General features: G+C 39.6%; 1 protein-coding gene across 3 annotated transcripts in view; it reads left to right on the top strand.

Moving 5' to 3' along the window:
* The first annotated feature begins 3969 nt into the window (after positions 1-3969).
* kcnn1a (potassium intermediate/small conductance calcium-activated channel, subfamily N, member 1a) overlaps positions 3970-17053 on the top strand; it is a 74876-nt gene continuing 61792 nt past the window's right edge. For 2 of the 3 annotated variants that reach the window (XM_072363937.1, XM_072363938.1), the window contains exon 1: positions 3970-5332. In XM_072363937.1, coding sequence (XP_072220038.1) covers positions 4082-5332 — 1251 coding nt within the window. In that variant the 5' untranslated portion in view covers positions 3970-4081. Of the gene's footprint in view, positions 5333-9699; positions 9750-17053 lie in introns of those variants that run through there. The other variant, XM_072363939.1, reaches the window with a different exon arrangement.

Raw genomic sequence — 17053 nt, forward strand, 5'->3', positions numbered from 1 at the left:
CTACTTTCTCAAGCTGACAACAGAGCAATTCATGAGCTAAGCTCACCTCATGGTTGTAGCCTGTTTCTAGCAGATAAAATGCTTGCAAGAATAAAATGATGCTGCACCTCTGAGGGTTGATAACAAGCTGTAGGTGGAAGCTGCAGATTTGGTGCTGGATATTTCCATTTTGGGCTCCAGCTGTGACGTCTGAGACAGCTGCAAATCTGAACTACCCTCTGTATGACATATCTTTAATCCTCGGCTGACAGGTATGTATTTTTGTCACCTCAGACACCAAAATATATGTGAAAAAGCTCAAAAAGTTGAAGAGTCTAAAAATGATCTTTTTAATATATTTTATTTGATTATGTAATTAACTGCAAATACATAAACTTTATTTTTGGATGGTTGCTGCTGTTGATACAAAGATCTTAATGTTTGACAAAAAATTCAAGTATTTTATTGAAATACCATGTAATTGATGTCCAAGATAAGATATGCAACTTGAGATTATCATATACACTGAAGTCTCAAGTCGGGTTTAATGTATGTGTGTGGGCATGTAATGCTGTTTGTTTCTCCTCAATTAATGTTTTATGTAAATTCCTTTGTACATGTTAAAGCAATGCAAAGTTACTGTCCAAAGGACACACCACAGAGAGTTACTCTCACCCACCGAACACACTGCTTAGCATTATCACCCTGAACTTGATGTCATCACCATGAAACACGTTAGCATAATGCCTGCTTGGTGGCATATTTTACCCATCCTAAACAAAGAATGCAGAGCAGCCTTGCAAGCGAATATTTTGAAATAAGACTTGTCAATCTAATTCAGTATACCCACAAAAATTATATCTATGTGAAGGTATGATCACGGAGATAACATAAATGGGTACTTTAAATGAGGTTATCAGGAGAAAAGTATGAAAATAATAAAATTTTAAGCTCATTGAACATTTTTAAAAAGACAATCAGATGGGAAACAAAAACCACTTATTCTTAGAATCTAAAAGCTTTATAACACAAGATGTTGTTTGCCATATATGTACAGACTTAAACATAAAATATAAAATGTTATTAGAGATTCATACTTCATTGAACATTACAGTCAGATAAATCTGAGTTCCATGGCAAATATGAACAGCAGTTCACTTTTAGGGGAGAAACTATATATCGTAATGGTATCATGGCAGTTTGGTGGTTACAGAAACTGCCTCACTATGAGTTTGAGCCCCCATTCAGCTAATGGAAATTCCTTCCTAGTTTCAGAGTAAGTCACGCTAGGCATGACCAGTTTCATATAACCACTCATTTTATTCCTGTAAAGGCAAAAGTGCTCAAGCTGATATTCGTTTAAATCTTGTTGATGCATTGTACAATACAGAGCTAGTTATCATGAACAGAAGTATAAAATGTTTTGATATAAAACATATGATGACTTTTTCAGTGTAGATGGCTCTCTGTTAAGAGGCTAATCTCTACTTGCGTGTAATCTTTTTTTGCTTTGTCACAGTACATGCATTTTCTGTTTTCCTCTTCTTTTTAATTGAACTCTTTTGATGTGTTCTGTGATGGTGCACCTGTTCTTTTTAGATACAACTCTGTCCTGTTTCCCTCAAACACATGTATGCTCAATTATATCAGTTTCTCCCGTTTTTTCTCTCACGCACACACAAATTCTTACACACCTCTCTTCTTAGGCCTGGTTGGTTTTCTCTTACTCGTTAATTACTGGCCTCTTATCTACTTCCTACGTTACGTTCTATACCCACTGACTTACACCATGTTTTTTACTCTACCATTTAGTGCCACAGGTATCCCGTTGCCTCTCCTTTGATGACTAAACAGGATAGACAGACAAAGTGATTGAACATAGCTAGGCTGATCAAAAAAGGGGCATAGTGGAAAAAAAGAGAGACAAAGAAAATATGGTTTTAGGGTGTATGGTCACTTGGTCAAAGTGTTTGTGTTGACTCAAAGAGTTGTAAAATTTCTTTAATTATTCATGTTGAAGCAGTAACTTTGCTTCCCAAATTAGCAATTGAAACTCCATCTTGCCAAGGAACTCCCACAGGTCACAGCGGCCAATTACTTAATGAAAATGATCAGGTTTCTAAAGCAGCCTTGGCTGAAGATCCACTCCAGATTCCTGCAGTACTTCATGAAACTATAAAAGTGAGTGTACCACAGTTTTTTACTTGTAGTTAGTCAAAATGCGCCACCACTGCAGTCTTTGGACCCATCAAAAGTCCATATAGCTGAGCTAGCTTTAAGGAAAGGATTATTACTTATTAAGAATGGCTAATGTATCATGTAGAAGTTGGCTCCCTTTTCACCTCGATCCCTTCCTGTTTCTTTGGCTCACCATCAAGTCTTTTCTCCTGCACCAAAATAGTGCATTTTTAATTGTTTATGCCGCTATTTTTTTAAACATTTTTGCCCATCCTTAATAAATTAATTAATAAATAGAATGCTTTATTGTCTTTAAATATCCTATGATTGTATTACTTCACAAATCCTAGATTGTGAGGGAATGTCTGAAATCTGAAACTGCTGAGTGTCACTAAAGAATGGGTTTCCTCTTTTTTTATACTTTTACAGGTCTTTACTGCAGCTAGCTATAGACAGACAGACAGACAGACAGACAGACAGACAGACAGACAGACAGACAGACAGATAGATAGATAGATAGATAGATAGATAGATAGCTAGATAGATAGATAGATAGATAGATAGATAGATAGATAGATAGATAGATAGATAGATAGATAGATAGATAGATAGATAGATAGATAGATAGATAGATAGATAGATAGATAGATAGATAGATGCCAGAAGGCAGATTAGTATCAACAACAAACAAAAATTCAATTAGTAACGATATACAGTAGGATATAAGTATAAAAAAATAAATATAAAAATGTGCAATTTGCTCATGTGCAAACAGTTCTGAGATGCATGTGCATATGGGTTTAATCATGATGTCCCTGGCCACCCAGTTAATAGTTATACAGTCTTATGGCCAGTCTTATATGCAGCTTTGTCCAGTTGAGATCAGGTAGCTGACTTGGCCATTGCAGAACACTGACACATTGACATTTACATTGGATAGACTAAAATGAAAACGTATTCCAATCAAAGTTTTAAAATATTTGGTAAACAATACTCACCAAGAAACAAACTACCAGGAGAAAATAACTTATACACCTAAGCTGTGTTTGACAGCTTTCTAACTGTGACAAATGAACAGAGCCCATCTCCTTAAGCCCCCCTGCTGTCAGCGCTCAGTCTGCTTCTGTCTGTCTGGTTTCTTGACTGCGGTCACAGAGCAGCTTTCACCCCATGTTATTCTGAGTGCATGCAACAGCGGCGAGCAGCGGATCACACAGCAGTATGCTACCTCACTGCAGGATCTGCACGCAGCCCCCATTTTTAAAATTTCTGCCTGGTATTACAAAACCGAGTATTTCAATGATTTAATACTACATGCCTCTGCAAGGATTGAACTTTCAAGCATGATGTAATTGCTTCTGAGAACTGTTATGTTCTTTTCTATGGACCAACAAGTGGAAACGTATTTTGCTCAGGGCTGTTGGAAATGCTCACACTGTGTGGAAATCCAGCAGAAGGAGGTTAATCATTCATGGTTAATAAAAAAGTGACATAAAAACACATCTGAGCAAACCATAATGTTTGACAAGCTAAATGAACTATGCGTGACATGGCAGTGGAAGTCATTTCTTATTATGCAGGTTTGTTATGGCAACACTGAGAAACAAGATCGCTGTCGATTAAGATGATCGACCATGAGTGCAGGATTAAAAAATCCTTCAGTATCTCTACAGTCCCATTCTGTAATGCCCTCGCACCCTAAAGGCGTGATCGATCCGCTGCAACCTGTGCGCATGGCAGGTAATGGAGCGATATTGAGTCGAAGGCGGTGTTGTGGCTCTACAGTGACGTTTTAAGGCAGGTCCTGGTTAAACCTACCAATGGTACAAGTCGGTCCTAATCTGCGGGGACTGATCGCAATGAATGGGTGTCGGCGTTCCGCACGCCAAAGGAGCAACCACAGCGAGACGAGGAGATCAAGGGGATGCGGCATCGATACGCGGGAGCTGTCCTTCAGCCCCAACCCCCGGACGGAAAGCAAGGAAGCAGCGAGCAGAGCCGAGACCAAGTCGCTCCAGTTTTCAGCCTGCCGCCCCCGCCCTCTTCCCACCACCGAGACCGCACTTCGACCACCGCTCACCGCCAGAGCCTCCAGGAGCTCCCGTGTCTGAGCCAGCCCTCTCGGAGACCTGCTCACAGCGGCGACCCTCTACCTCTTGCAAGCTACGACATCACCCAGCGACCTTCACACCGTGGCTGTGAACCCAGAACCGGGCAGCCGGCGCACCTACAGCAGGATCCCTGGGCCCCGGCCGACTCTCAGCATCAGCCGCCGCTGCCGGTGCAGTCAGAGACGGAGCGTGTTTTTTCAAGCTGCCACTGCAGTTTTTCAGAGCAGGAAGCGAGCTTTTATCAAAATCAACCTCATTTTATCGACCCTTTCCCACTGCAGCCCTCCCCACTTTCTCCACCTCCTATACCACCGCCACCAACGTCGTCCTCCTCGCTGCTCTTTTCCCTGGGATCTAAAGGAGGTGATCGTCTCGAAAGGAGTGCCAATAATTACCAACGGGCAAGCATCGTGGAACGCTGCAGGGGAGGAGGAGGAGCAGGAGGGCACCAAGACCACAGGCAGTTGTTGCAGCAACAGCAGCAGCAGCAACAGCGCTGTCATTTAAGACTCCAACAGAGGGACCCCTCCCCTAATGGAAGCCGTGCAAACTCACAGAAAGGACGCTCTTTAAATGTATGTGAGTCAGCCAACACTAGGAGAGCATTCGAATCTCAGACGCAGGACCTACAGCAGCAGCAACAGATCCCACAATTACGAGCGCAGCAACAGCTACTAGTAGGAAGCAGCTTGCCTATCAACTACTGCGCCAGCGGCTCGGGAGAGCTATGTAGGACTCACCAGGCTCCACTGCTGCAACAGCAAGAGCAGCAGCAGCGGCAGCAACAACAAGGCGCGCTGGGGATCTGTTCCCAGCGTCCACAACAGCACTGTGAACAAGATCGCAATAAGTCTGGCAAAATCAACGTGCAAATCGGTCAGGCGCAGCCACACAACCACAATTCCCGTGTCACCCCGCCGGTAACACCACAGACATACGCGGGGAACTCGTCTTCGATTGGCAGCAACAGCAGCAAAGACAGCCCCAACTACGGCTCGAGCTATCACCTGTGGCCGGAGAGCCCGCATAAGGTAGAGGAGAGGATTCGCATCGACCTCCATAAGGTACATTTCCATATGTTCTCACGCGAATTGGCGCTAATGAACCTATAATTGAACAAAAACAAAGTAACCATGACGTTTTCACACAATGACCACGCCTGTCATATGATTTTGATGGAGCACATTCGCTTAGGGTAGCGTTAGGTGCGCGCGCGCGCGCGCGGCATGTGTGTATGTAAAAAGGTGGGCATTACAATCATTATTCAGTGTTATTCAGCTTGACAAAATGCGTCGATGTGTCATATATATGTAAATAATCTGTGAAAAGACTTTATATGCTATTTGTTTCATTTGTTCACACAAGCACGCGCACGGAAGCGAACGCAATAGCGACCGCTCACGCACACACACACCTGTTCCATGTTGCAGTGTTGTTTTGGGTAGCCTGCTGTCAACAGTCTAATGACGCTCCGCGGCAGCCAAATTAAAAACAAAGCGATTGTTGCTTCCACTGAGCAGAGGGGCATCTGAGCGGGAGAATGTTCATATTATGGCTTTCAGACACAAGGCAGTGGTTAGCGTTATGTCATTAGGCATGTACCTGACAGTAGGAGCACAGACTACTCACCTAACTTACTTCATGCAGCAGAATGCACCTTATGTTTAACTGGGAGAGTCAACAGCATCCATATGATACTGTACCGTATAATGAGCATAATGCACGCTAAATATATAAGGTGTCAATGAAAACCTCAGACCCCTATTAGATATGGTCCAACACAGAACAAAGAAGAAATTCAAGGAGACATGTTGATTGGTTAAAAGAATCTGCCTGGCATCAGGTATGAAAACATGTGAAGGATATATGGCGGGTAAAAATAAGTTTAAAAATCCCTGCACGAAATGATGTTAGAGGGATTTGATAAGGTGAGAGGCATGCAGAATGTATGTGTTGAAAATAGGAGAAAAAAGCCATTAGTTGTCTTTGAGGCAGATTTCAAACAAAAAGATTTCTGGAGATTTATTGTATTTGAACATTATCATATTTACATGTGCTCATTGTTTCGTAGATTTTTTAGTTAAATACTTTATAGTTTTCTCAAAGTATGAGATCAAATAGTTTTGATAAGATTTGGAGCTTAAGCCAAAGATGACAAGAAAATTAAATGGTAAGATGTTGAAATATCTTGTTGGTAATTTCTGATGAAACCCTTCAAAGTTCTACCATTTATCTTACCTGAGTAATTTGGGTGGCGAGACATGGCTAATTATAGGTCATACTAGGCTACAGTGATCTTAATATCAGGTGTGTTAGTTTTATTGATTTTCAATCAACATTTAGTTTAGTTGCCAATATTTTTGCCCTCACTCAGTGCAGTCAAAGTGAAGTTTTTGGGACAGGAAGGAGAACACAAATCGAGGCACTAATGACGATGCAGCATCTCAATAAGACCACCAGACTCTTTTCTTAATATGTTGCAGCTGTTTTCAGGGGCTCAGTTGCCACCAATAGCAAAAGATGGTACTCCGAAACACCTTGACATGACTGTTCTGAACTCGGTTAAATTCTGGAGCATCAGCAGAATGATGAAATGCCAGACTGCTGGAAAAGAAGCAAATGTTCATGTTGAAGCTGCCACCATCCTGCCTCTTATAAAAGGTGTGGGATCAGCATGGATGTATGTAAACAGTGTAGCTAATTCTTAATCAGGCCTGTATATATACAATAACATATTGATGATGATAACTTCTGTCGAGATGGGCCTTCAACTTTAGCACCTAATATCTAGAAAGGATATCATAACATGGTATATGATGACATTTTTTTAGCATGTTAGAGAGAGTTAAAGGTGCAGTTTTTACCAGTGAGCTTTGGTGAGCTTGGATATTAATTTGAATAACAAACAAGTGAAAGAAAAAAAAAACATTGCATCAGCTGAAAATAGAAGAATGGTGATGTACTAATATTTCTGTTTACCAGTAAATTAAATTCCATGTTCTATATTTATTGTGTAAATTATCCTTATTCAAGATGCTTTGAGCTTTGGTGCAACCAAGTACTTGAAATCAACTTGTATTACAACTGCTGTGAGAATGTTTTTTATATCCTTTCAGAACATGACTTAACTGGATTGTACCCTCACCGCCAAACTTATCTGCCTTCTGAAGTGAAATTCGAAGTTGTCATTATACAGATATGTCATTGTTCAACAGGGTGTCAGTCAGAGCAGCAAAATTCTCAGAAACACTAACAAGTTGCAAGAACTTTTTTGACTTTTGGAGTTTTTTCTGTCAAACAAGCATTATGTAATCCTGTTTTAATCAGAAAACTTGAAATCTTAAAGAAAAAACAATGTTAGAGGTTCCATAGAGAGACACATACGCTGAAAGTATCAAACCTTTTTCGCTGGCTGATATCAAACCATGCCCACTATTTTAATCCAGGGAACCATGCTTGTCTATTCACAGATTTTTATGGAATCATGCTTAAATATTACTGATACTTAATGAGACACTCCCTGTACTCCCCTCCCATTTGAAATCCCTTAAACAAAACATGTGACAGAACAAGCTTGATGTGGTGTATACAATATCAGTATCCCACAGCACACCTTGAAATTCAATAGCTATAGCTACTGAATAGATGGCAGGTAGTACGATATTGTGTCCTGCCTCAGTGACATTGCTTTGAAAGGTGCATTGCTACTTCTATTGTGATACACTGTGTAAGTACTCTAATACCCGCCACTTACTGCTATAGTAACATCCCCTGCAGGAACGCTGTAATTCATAAACACTAATATATTTGTTATTATTCAACAACGCTAATTTTTCAGAATGCGAAGATGTTTTGTTTAGCAGGATTCTGTGATAAATCCCTTTAAACTATGTCAGATAGATTTGGTACCAACCACAATCAGAAATCTGAAAATGAAGAAAATGTCTGCAAATGTTAAAATGTGGCTGGAGTGCTTGAATATTACTGTATATTAATGTGACTTCTGTCTACTGTTGGCTCACCATGTCATTTATGAGAACCTGAACCTTTAGAAAATCTCCCCTGGGGGCTTTTTTGGACTAATTGTTGAAATGTGTCAAGAATACATTATTTACTTGTAAGGCACAATAAAGTCATAGATCTTATTAACATAATCGATACTATGTATCTGTTGCACAATAGATAGAAAAAAAGAGGTACTCACGACTAAGAAGCTGGAGCTGAAAAGATTTGATATATGTGCTTAAAAAACGACACACATTTATCTTAATTGATATGAATAAAGTTGCTCTTTGGCATATTGCCCATATTATTATTATTATCATTATTATCTATAAATGTACTGATTCTATCAGGTCTACTCAGCTAACCTGATTCTGTCAGAGGCAACATCATCAACAGATCACGAAAATAAAAGAATATCTTATGCCAGGTGCCATCTCTCACTTCGACATGTCACATCACCTATTTTGTTGGATGTCACAGGCCTGTAAGCTACTCTACAGTGTGTGTGTGTGTCAAGTGTGTGTCAGCCCACCTTTTAGGAGAGCACAAGGTAGTATGTGTCACAGCGGAATGAATGGCTTGAAAGAGGAGGAAAGCTATTAAAGTAAGGGCTTTTGTGCAGCTCCTGCCAAACTGCAGGCCAACATGCATATAATCACCCTATATGATCAAGGAAAGGTCAACACAGTATCCATCAAAGTGGCACTTAAACACAACTTAGAGTCTCTTTGACACTGTCTAGGGGGATGTATATTCACATTTAGTTGTGGTTGACTGTGAGGTTTACAGTGTAAAAAAGAAACAGAAAAAGTTTTCACTTTCTTGATTTGTATCCTTGCAGTTTTGTTGTTTTCATACATGCAAATCTTCTTCTTTGTTATCACCCCCCCCCCCCCTTTTTAATGTTCACTTTATCTTATAACTGTTATGATTCATTTTTAGCAAATCCTGCGAATAAATCCTGAATATAAATGTTTTAGCTGTCTAAAATGAGGAAAATACCAGGAGAAACTGGACTGCTCCCTCTCCTTAAGACAGAATGTTATTAGCTGTGTGTTTGTGTTGGCTCTGCAATGCCACTGAGGTAATGTTGAATGCCGGATCTTGGAACAATTAATGTAGACAGATCTGCTTCTAGCTTTATAATTTACTTGCAGGCTTATGCCAAGAGGAACATTATGTGGATCTAAACTTTCTATCGGTCATCTCTTTGCTGTTACAGAGCCTGCTGTTACTTGTTTTTCTCTCATTAGGCATCCATGTTTCCACTGACTTCTGCATTCGCGTCTGTGAGCACAACCAACACCTTGAAAGAAAACACACCTCACTGAACAATTAAATGTCAGCTGCTTAGCTCACATCCTCTGTATATGACAAAGGGGTGGCACTGCTGTAGATGTCTGATAACAACTTTACAAAGAGTGGAAAGTGTGGGAGACACGTAGCGTAGGCTGCAGCTGGCAACACACAAGGATAGTAAGTATGAACATGAAGCTCTTTTGATAATTGATCGCTGTTTTCCCTATTTTGTTTTTGGATTACAGTTTTAAGTGCTGCGCTGAGCCCCTGCTCTGAAATAGATTTGTGTTACCATGTCTGTGTTGCTATGGAGAGATCAGCCTAGTGTTGTGTAGCAGTTTTTCTCTTGGGTATTGAGTTTGGTGAAGGAATCGTACAGAACAAGATGATCTTTTGGATTTATAAGTCATTTCACACCATCAACACACATGCAGTATGGGCTTACATGTATGTATAAAATGTCGCCCACAGAAATGCACATTTTACTGTACGTGGTGTTTAAATAGTGCTTTACCTGATACTGTTAATTCGCTTTGTGTTTCGTTTGAGTGAGCCAGCACAAGGAGAGGTGTATTGAATTACTTGTGGTCCAGCTGAGCACAAAGAGTGGAAAGAGAGCATGTTGAGGGTTTTCTCAGTTGTCTGATCTTCAGTGCTTACTTACTCTACAAGAAGGGTCACAGCATGTTGTCACTCTGTCAGCTTTCCTTGTAGTTTGTATCTTAACTGTTTATCTTTCATGACCTTTTGTTTCTAATGTGTGTTGTAACTAACATTTTCATTTTATGCCACAACAGCTCTTTGCTTAATAAATGACTGCCATTGATTTATATGGTAATTCTTGTGAGATGCTTTGCAAAGAAATGCCAGGCATTTAATGTATCACCGTAATGCATATGCTTTATGGCTAATTAGGTTATTGATCTGAGGCTGTTCCTGCATTAGGGCATGATCACAACACAAGGAGTTTGAGAGAATGAATAATGTTGCTGCAAGCTGATATTTGTCATTCAATACAGTGTTGGAGAGATTCAGCTGTACAGTCACAGCTTTAAGTTTGAGTGTGCAGGTGTGTATGCATGCATCCTTCGACTGCTTTTAAAATATTGTCAACATGCAGTTCTCTGAGTCATTTCAATATCGTCTGCTGTCTGTTTTCAAATGTTTATGAAACACTGTGTTTGGTGGGAGTGCTGAGACACGAGAGATGTGTAATTTCATCATACTTTGCTCACACAATCGACCAACACTTCACTCCCAGCCTCCCCTTCAAAATTCAGATTTGGAGAGCTTGTGTTTCTGTTGCACTCTGATGCAGTGTTTGATTTGTGAGTGTGTATGCAATACCTGTGCATGCAGATTTGTGTGTATACTCATGGTTAGTTTACTGCTCTGCCACTCCTATTGGATATGTTTGTTCTTCCCTTTGCTCATGTCTTTATTATAGACAGGTCACAGTCTGACTGCTCATCCCCTGAGCTGTCATGCTACTTAATTTACTGCATATGACACACAGCCATTTCCCTGTAAACCTTAATTACAGCCTCCTCTGGCCACTGATGAGTATATTGAGTGAGGAACAAGAAGTCCTAGCTGAAGTATCCTGCCTTTAGCTTTAACTTTAGTTCAAAGATTGTGTGAGAACAGTTCAAGTTTATACAAACAAAATTTATTTTTGCGGAAAGCAAAAAAAATCCTGCTTCAGTGCTTCAAGTTCAGTGCTGTATGTGTATCTGATATCTTAAGATTATTGAGAGCATGCATATGTGTTATCCAATCTGTAGCCCAGTGTCTCCTCTCCAACACACATCAAACTGAAAAGGAAGCTATGTTGAATGACGCTTCTCTGAGGCCCCTCTCCATTGCCTCAAATCACTGTGACACGTTGGAGTAAAGTGAAAGGTATGATCTGTTGAGAGTGTGCAGAAGCTGACAGGCGATATTGCTGCAGCTGAAGAAAAACATTTGCTCCATAAGTCATTTCTCTGGAATGTGTTTTAGGTTGTGCATATTTCTGCAGATTTGCTTGTTTTTTGTAACTATGTTTAAGCGTTAGGGATAGCACTGGTATATAATTATTATGTAGATGCCACAGTCATGCCATCATATGGTAAAGGTCATATTAAATTTTTTGCAGATTCTAGTCATAAGGATTCAAGGATCCTTAACTGTATCACTGCCATATAGCCTTCTTCAGGAACATCTTATGTTGGCTCCATGCTTGACATACAGCTCGTGTTAAATGAGTGTGAAAAATCTGGAAACTCAGATTTCCAGATTTGTATTGGAAGTGAATGACTGAAAGTATTTGTTTGTAAAACAAGTCATGCATTTTTTTTTCATTCAACAGATTTAGGTTTTGAGTTTCCACACAGTGTTGACATGCTGAAAAAATGTGGTGCCTGTTTTCCTTCCTCACCCACTCTCCCTGTGCTTTTCTCTGGTTCATGATAGTGGTTTCTATGGTGTTTGACTCTCTGTGTGCTGCAGTTCCTATACAGCTGCTCCAGCCTCCATTATCAGCCTCCCTCTGACTATTAACCCCTTAATGGTTCAGCGGTCTATGCAGTTCCCCTTTTGTCACTGTCATTTTCTCTTTAGCCTTTCACAAACACAGCTGCTTCTCAGCTGTCTCCTATCCTTTTCTTTGAGATTCCACGCTTAGTCACTTGTTTTTGCTCCCAAGCCACGTTTTCTTCTCTGTCAGACAGAAAAAGCTTTTTAAATAGAATTACTTTACTTTAAAAGATCCATGGGGTATTAAATACTTAATTTCATTAAACAAGAAAAATCTGGGAAAATGCTATAGCTCCAGGTTGTTTCTACAATACCCAGAACTTTTATCTCGACTGTAGCAGAGTACAGTGTGAGGTTTGGTTATGGTTCACCTACCCTATATCCAGAATAAATGCAGTGCAGTGAAGTAAGGTGCATGTGTGTGTGTCACAGTTTCCCTAGTGTCTTAAGGCAAATTCAAATGTGCAGCTTTTCGAGCTGGCCTCTGTTTCACTTCAGAGAAAAGGGGGTAGTCCATTGCCAGATAAGGATATTCAATTAGTTTGAATTTTTGAAACGCCGCTGCACCAGTCAAAGCATACTGAAGCTGGGCGGCATATGCTAAGGGCTGTCTGGTAGAATGCAGGAGCAGTACAATCTCATATCTCATACCATTTTGTAAGCATTTTAGTCATTTTAATATTTAGAATATTAGCGATATACTGTTTTCCACTGTAGATAAAAATTTTTTCTCTCCCTTTTCTCAACAGTTAAGTTTAATCTAAAACAATGTGTTTTTAATCTAAGAAAAGTACACACAGTTATAAGAAACACTCTGTTTATGTTATTCATTGGCATTAAGAATTGAAAAATTATCCAGAAAAGACATTGGCGGAGATTCATTTAGACCCTGAAAGGCCAAAGAATGAGAATCTTCCGACCCTCCCATAACTTTCTTTCTTCGAGCTTCTCATGTTGGCTTGTGTCCTCCTTCTATCATAAATCTTAAGCAGGATGTTTCCAGGCAACTCTCCAGTCAATCTTTACTGAGTTTGTTGTGCTATCGATCTGTCCTGTGCTATAGGTTGTCCTGGCCTTTCTCTCTGCTATTGATGTTTTAGCCTCAGGGAGAGAAAGAAAGTGCCCTTGCCAGAATTTACAGCCGGCTTGTTTTCAAATGACTTACAATCACTGTGCAATGAAAATAGAAACTGTCAGGTGGTGGCATTTATACATTTGATGCTGTCACTGGATCTTACAGTGGAATGTCTGGTTTGATAAGAGGTAAAGATTGTGGGATTTTGGTGTGGAATATAGGGCGCTTAAGCGTGATAATGTCCATGAAAAGTGTGTTGCTGTTTGGATGTCAAATAGTCACCCAGGGAACACGTATCTAATGAAGAAGCTTTAGTTGTCTGATAGAGTAAAGCTAAATATTTCAAGCTTTTGTGGTTTGGCAGGTTGTGAGTTTGTTTGTATTCTGACCCTGACCACACGTAATACTGGTCACTTTGAAAAATGGCAAGTTATAAATCATAGTCATATAAATAAAGTAGGCCAGGGCCTTTCTGTGTGAAGTTTGCATGTTCTCCCTGTGTATGCGTGGGTTCGCTCCGGATATTCCGGCTTCCAAAAACATGGACTATATTATTTAAGTGCCTTGAGATGACAATTGTTGTAATCTGGCGCTATATAAATAAAATTGAATTGAATTGAAAAACATGCATCTTAGGTTAATTGGTGATTCTAGAGGAGTGAGTGTGAGAGTGTGTGTGGTTGTTTGTCTCTTTTGTCTCTGTATGGCCCTGTGATGGACGTGGCAAGGGTGGAGTATATATATATACTATACTATATATATACCTGCTGTCAGCAGGTACACACAGATTTTCACAATACACAGAAACACATGGTGAAATTCCATCCATCCATATTCTATACCCGCTCAAGCCGTCCGTCAGGTCGCGGGGGGGCTGGAGCCTATCCCAGCGGTCATCAGGCAAGAGGCGGGGTCACCCTGGACACGTTGCCAGTCCATCACAGGGCCTCACAGAGACAAAAGAGACAAACAACAATCCACAAGGACAATTTAAGAGTCACATGGTGAAAATCAAACCCCCAATATCCCCCAATGTGATTAAGCCTAAATTCAGTAATTTGTGTTGCATGCCTCACTAATTACATCCATTTCTTCGTCCTCATGTCCTGAAAATATCAGGTGAGCACCAAGTTTGATAATATGATTTATAATATGATCTGACCCTGATTTTAAGCTTTCATATCACATAATAATGTGAAGGGAAGATATGATGCTGATTAACTCCCCATATCAATTACAATTCAATTAAGTTTTATCTATATAACACCAAGTTACAACAAATTGCACTTCAAAGACACAATCCAGTTCAAGCCAATTAGACTCCAATTCATTGTAATACAATCATAATAGTATATTCCAAATTAGTTCAATTCTTTCATACAAAGCCAATAATAATAAAAAAAAAGTAGCCTTGATACAGAAACCAACTGATTGCACCGAAACTTCTCTTCGATCCAATCCTCCGTTCTGATCCTGGGCAAGGCGACTGTGGAATGAAAAAGCTCCCTTTTAACAGTAAGAACCAGACTCAGGGAGGGTGGCCATCCGCCTTGACCAGTTGGGGTTTGAGAGAAGAGGAAAGAGGGGGCAACAAACACCGGACCAGCGATACCTGCTGAGAAAGAGAAACACAAGTTGATGACAACAGTAATCGTAGATGTACACAGAGAAAAAAAGAGTGTCCAAAGGCAAAAACTTCAATTTGTCCAGTTCTTTATATCTTTAAAACATGGTTGTAGTCCATACAACTGATTGTTTTTTTTATCTGGTTTCATAGATAAGTATAGCTGAGTATCATCAGCATAGCAATGTAAATTTATGCCATGCTGTCTAATAATGTTACTTAATGGAAGCATGAATAAAGTAAAAAGAATCAGTCTTAGCATAGAACCCTGCAGAATGCCATAACATATTCTGGTGTGTGAGGAAGATTCTTCATTTACAAGAACAAACTGGAATGCAGATTAATATGACTTAAAATAGCCTAATGCAGTTACTTTAATCCCAATAACATATTGAAGCCTTTGTAATAGAATGTTGTGAGTTATCATATCAGCTTTCTTAGAAACCACTAATCCTCTTATATTGAATTTGATCAGACACTGATAACTGTAGTTGACACTGATAGTTGTAATTCTGTTCTTGAAGTAAAAAGCAGGTTCTAATGATCTGTTGCATAATGACATTTTAAGCATTGACTTTCAATTCAAATGACCACTTGTTCCTTAAATTGAACCATAAACGAAGCAAAGTCCGGAGGCCAGGTTAATCAGCCAAGTTTGAATCAGATGTCTTTTATGTTTCGGCCTGATGCTTCAAAAGAGTGAATGATTGCTAGTTTTCCCTTTAGTTAAAACAAGGAATACATGGAATTTTCAGACCAAAGTGGCAAAGTTAAGGATTGTTTTGTCATTAGGTGGTGTGATGACGAGGACCTGAATGCAGGCTCATTTAAACAACCAAAACGCTGCCGTAGCAGGAAAACACATTAAAAACAAAAATACAGAATAATTTTCACAATTTGCAGACAGGACTCAACTTAACAGTGATGAGGGTCTGGCAGAGAGAAAAGGAAACCTGGGAGATTTTAAGATGAGGGAGCCACTGAACTAATACAGAGCTGGTAGAGGTGATTAGAATCCATGTGTACAGGGAGGGCAGGAAAAACTGAGAGAATCCAGACATCAAACTGAAATATTACATATGAAAACAGACAACTGTTTACTGCCAAAAAAACATTGTAATAACGTAGAGGATTGTAAATGGTAGAGGAGATGTTATTAAATTTAAATTTCACTTTTAATGTTTATGATTGTCAAAAGTAAATCCACATTTAAAGGTATGCATTTATGAAGCAGGGTGCTTGTCTTTACTCAGGATTCAAGCACACAAAGGTAATCATGTGCCTTGGATGCTGCTGCACCCGGTGTCACTTTCTTCTCTAAGACTAGCTTCATGGTGATATGACACTTATGCACAAATAGAACATCTCCAAATAATCTGTTTGTTTCACTCTCAACTGTTTAAAAAAGTTGAATGCTAAACAGCCTAACTCAGTGCCAATTGCAGTCACTGCTGATCACCTACACTTCTACACTGAAAAAAACTTGGGAGTGTTATTTACTTGGGAAAACCGAAGAAAGTTTTGGCACTTTGGAACTGTTGGTAAGGTGGTTGGTGGCTTAGTGGGTTAAGCAGTCCCATATATAGACACTACTCCTTGATGCAGTTGGCCCCTGTTCGAGTCCTGAACTGGACGGCCATTTGCTGCATGTCATTCCCATTCTCTCTCTCCACTGTCCTATCAATAAAGGCATTGAAAAGCCCAAAAAAATACTTAAAGTAAATTCTACAAGGGAGATCATCAAGGAAACTTCAATTGCTTATATAAGTTTATTTTACTGGAAAACCTCAGGTAATTTACTGAAGATTATTAATATGGGAATTGAATTTTATTCTCTCCTTCTGACTGCTTGAAACTGAAAAATCTCACCTAAAATCAATGGCTTTTCAAAGTAATTTTTAAATACTTTTTCTGACTTTTATTTATGGACTATATTTAAGTAACATTTACACAACATTTCACATAATCTTTCTGCATTTTAAATTGGCTAAATTTGTTCTAAATGTTTTTGTTTATTCAAACAATGACTTTAAAAAAATAAGGCAACTGTTTAATTTAACAACACCTTTATTTTTCTTAAGTGAAACAACAAGGTATAGTTCAAGATATAGCCCTTCAAATAAAATACTTCAGCAGGAGCAGTGGGGTATCCAGGACATTTTTACTAGGGTGGCCTAGATGGGACACAAAGCAAGTGTGGGGTGGCCATGGCATAGCAAAGTTTAATGCCACATACACAGCCGACTGTGGTTCGAATCCCGGCAG

Source organism: Leuresthes tenuis, unplaced genomic scaffold (genome assembly GCF_036924035.1).
Source record: "Leuresthes tenuis unplaced genomic scaffold, fLeuTen1.0.hap1 SCAF_14, whole genome shotgun sequence".
Classification (NCBI taxonomy): domain Eukaryota; kingdom Metazoa; phylum Chordata; class Actinopteri; order Atheriniformes; family Atherinopsidae; genus Leuresthes; species Leuresthes tenuis.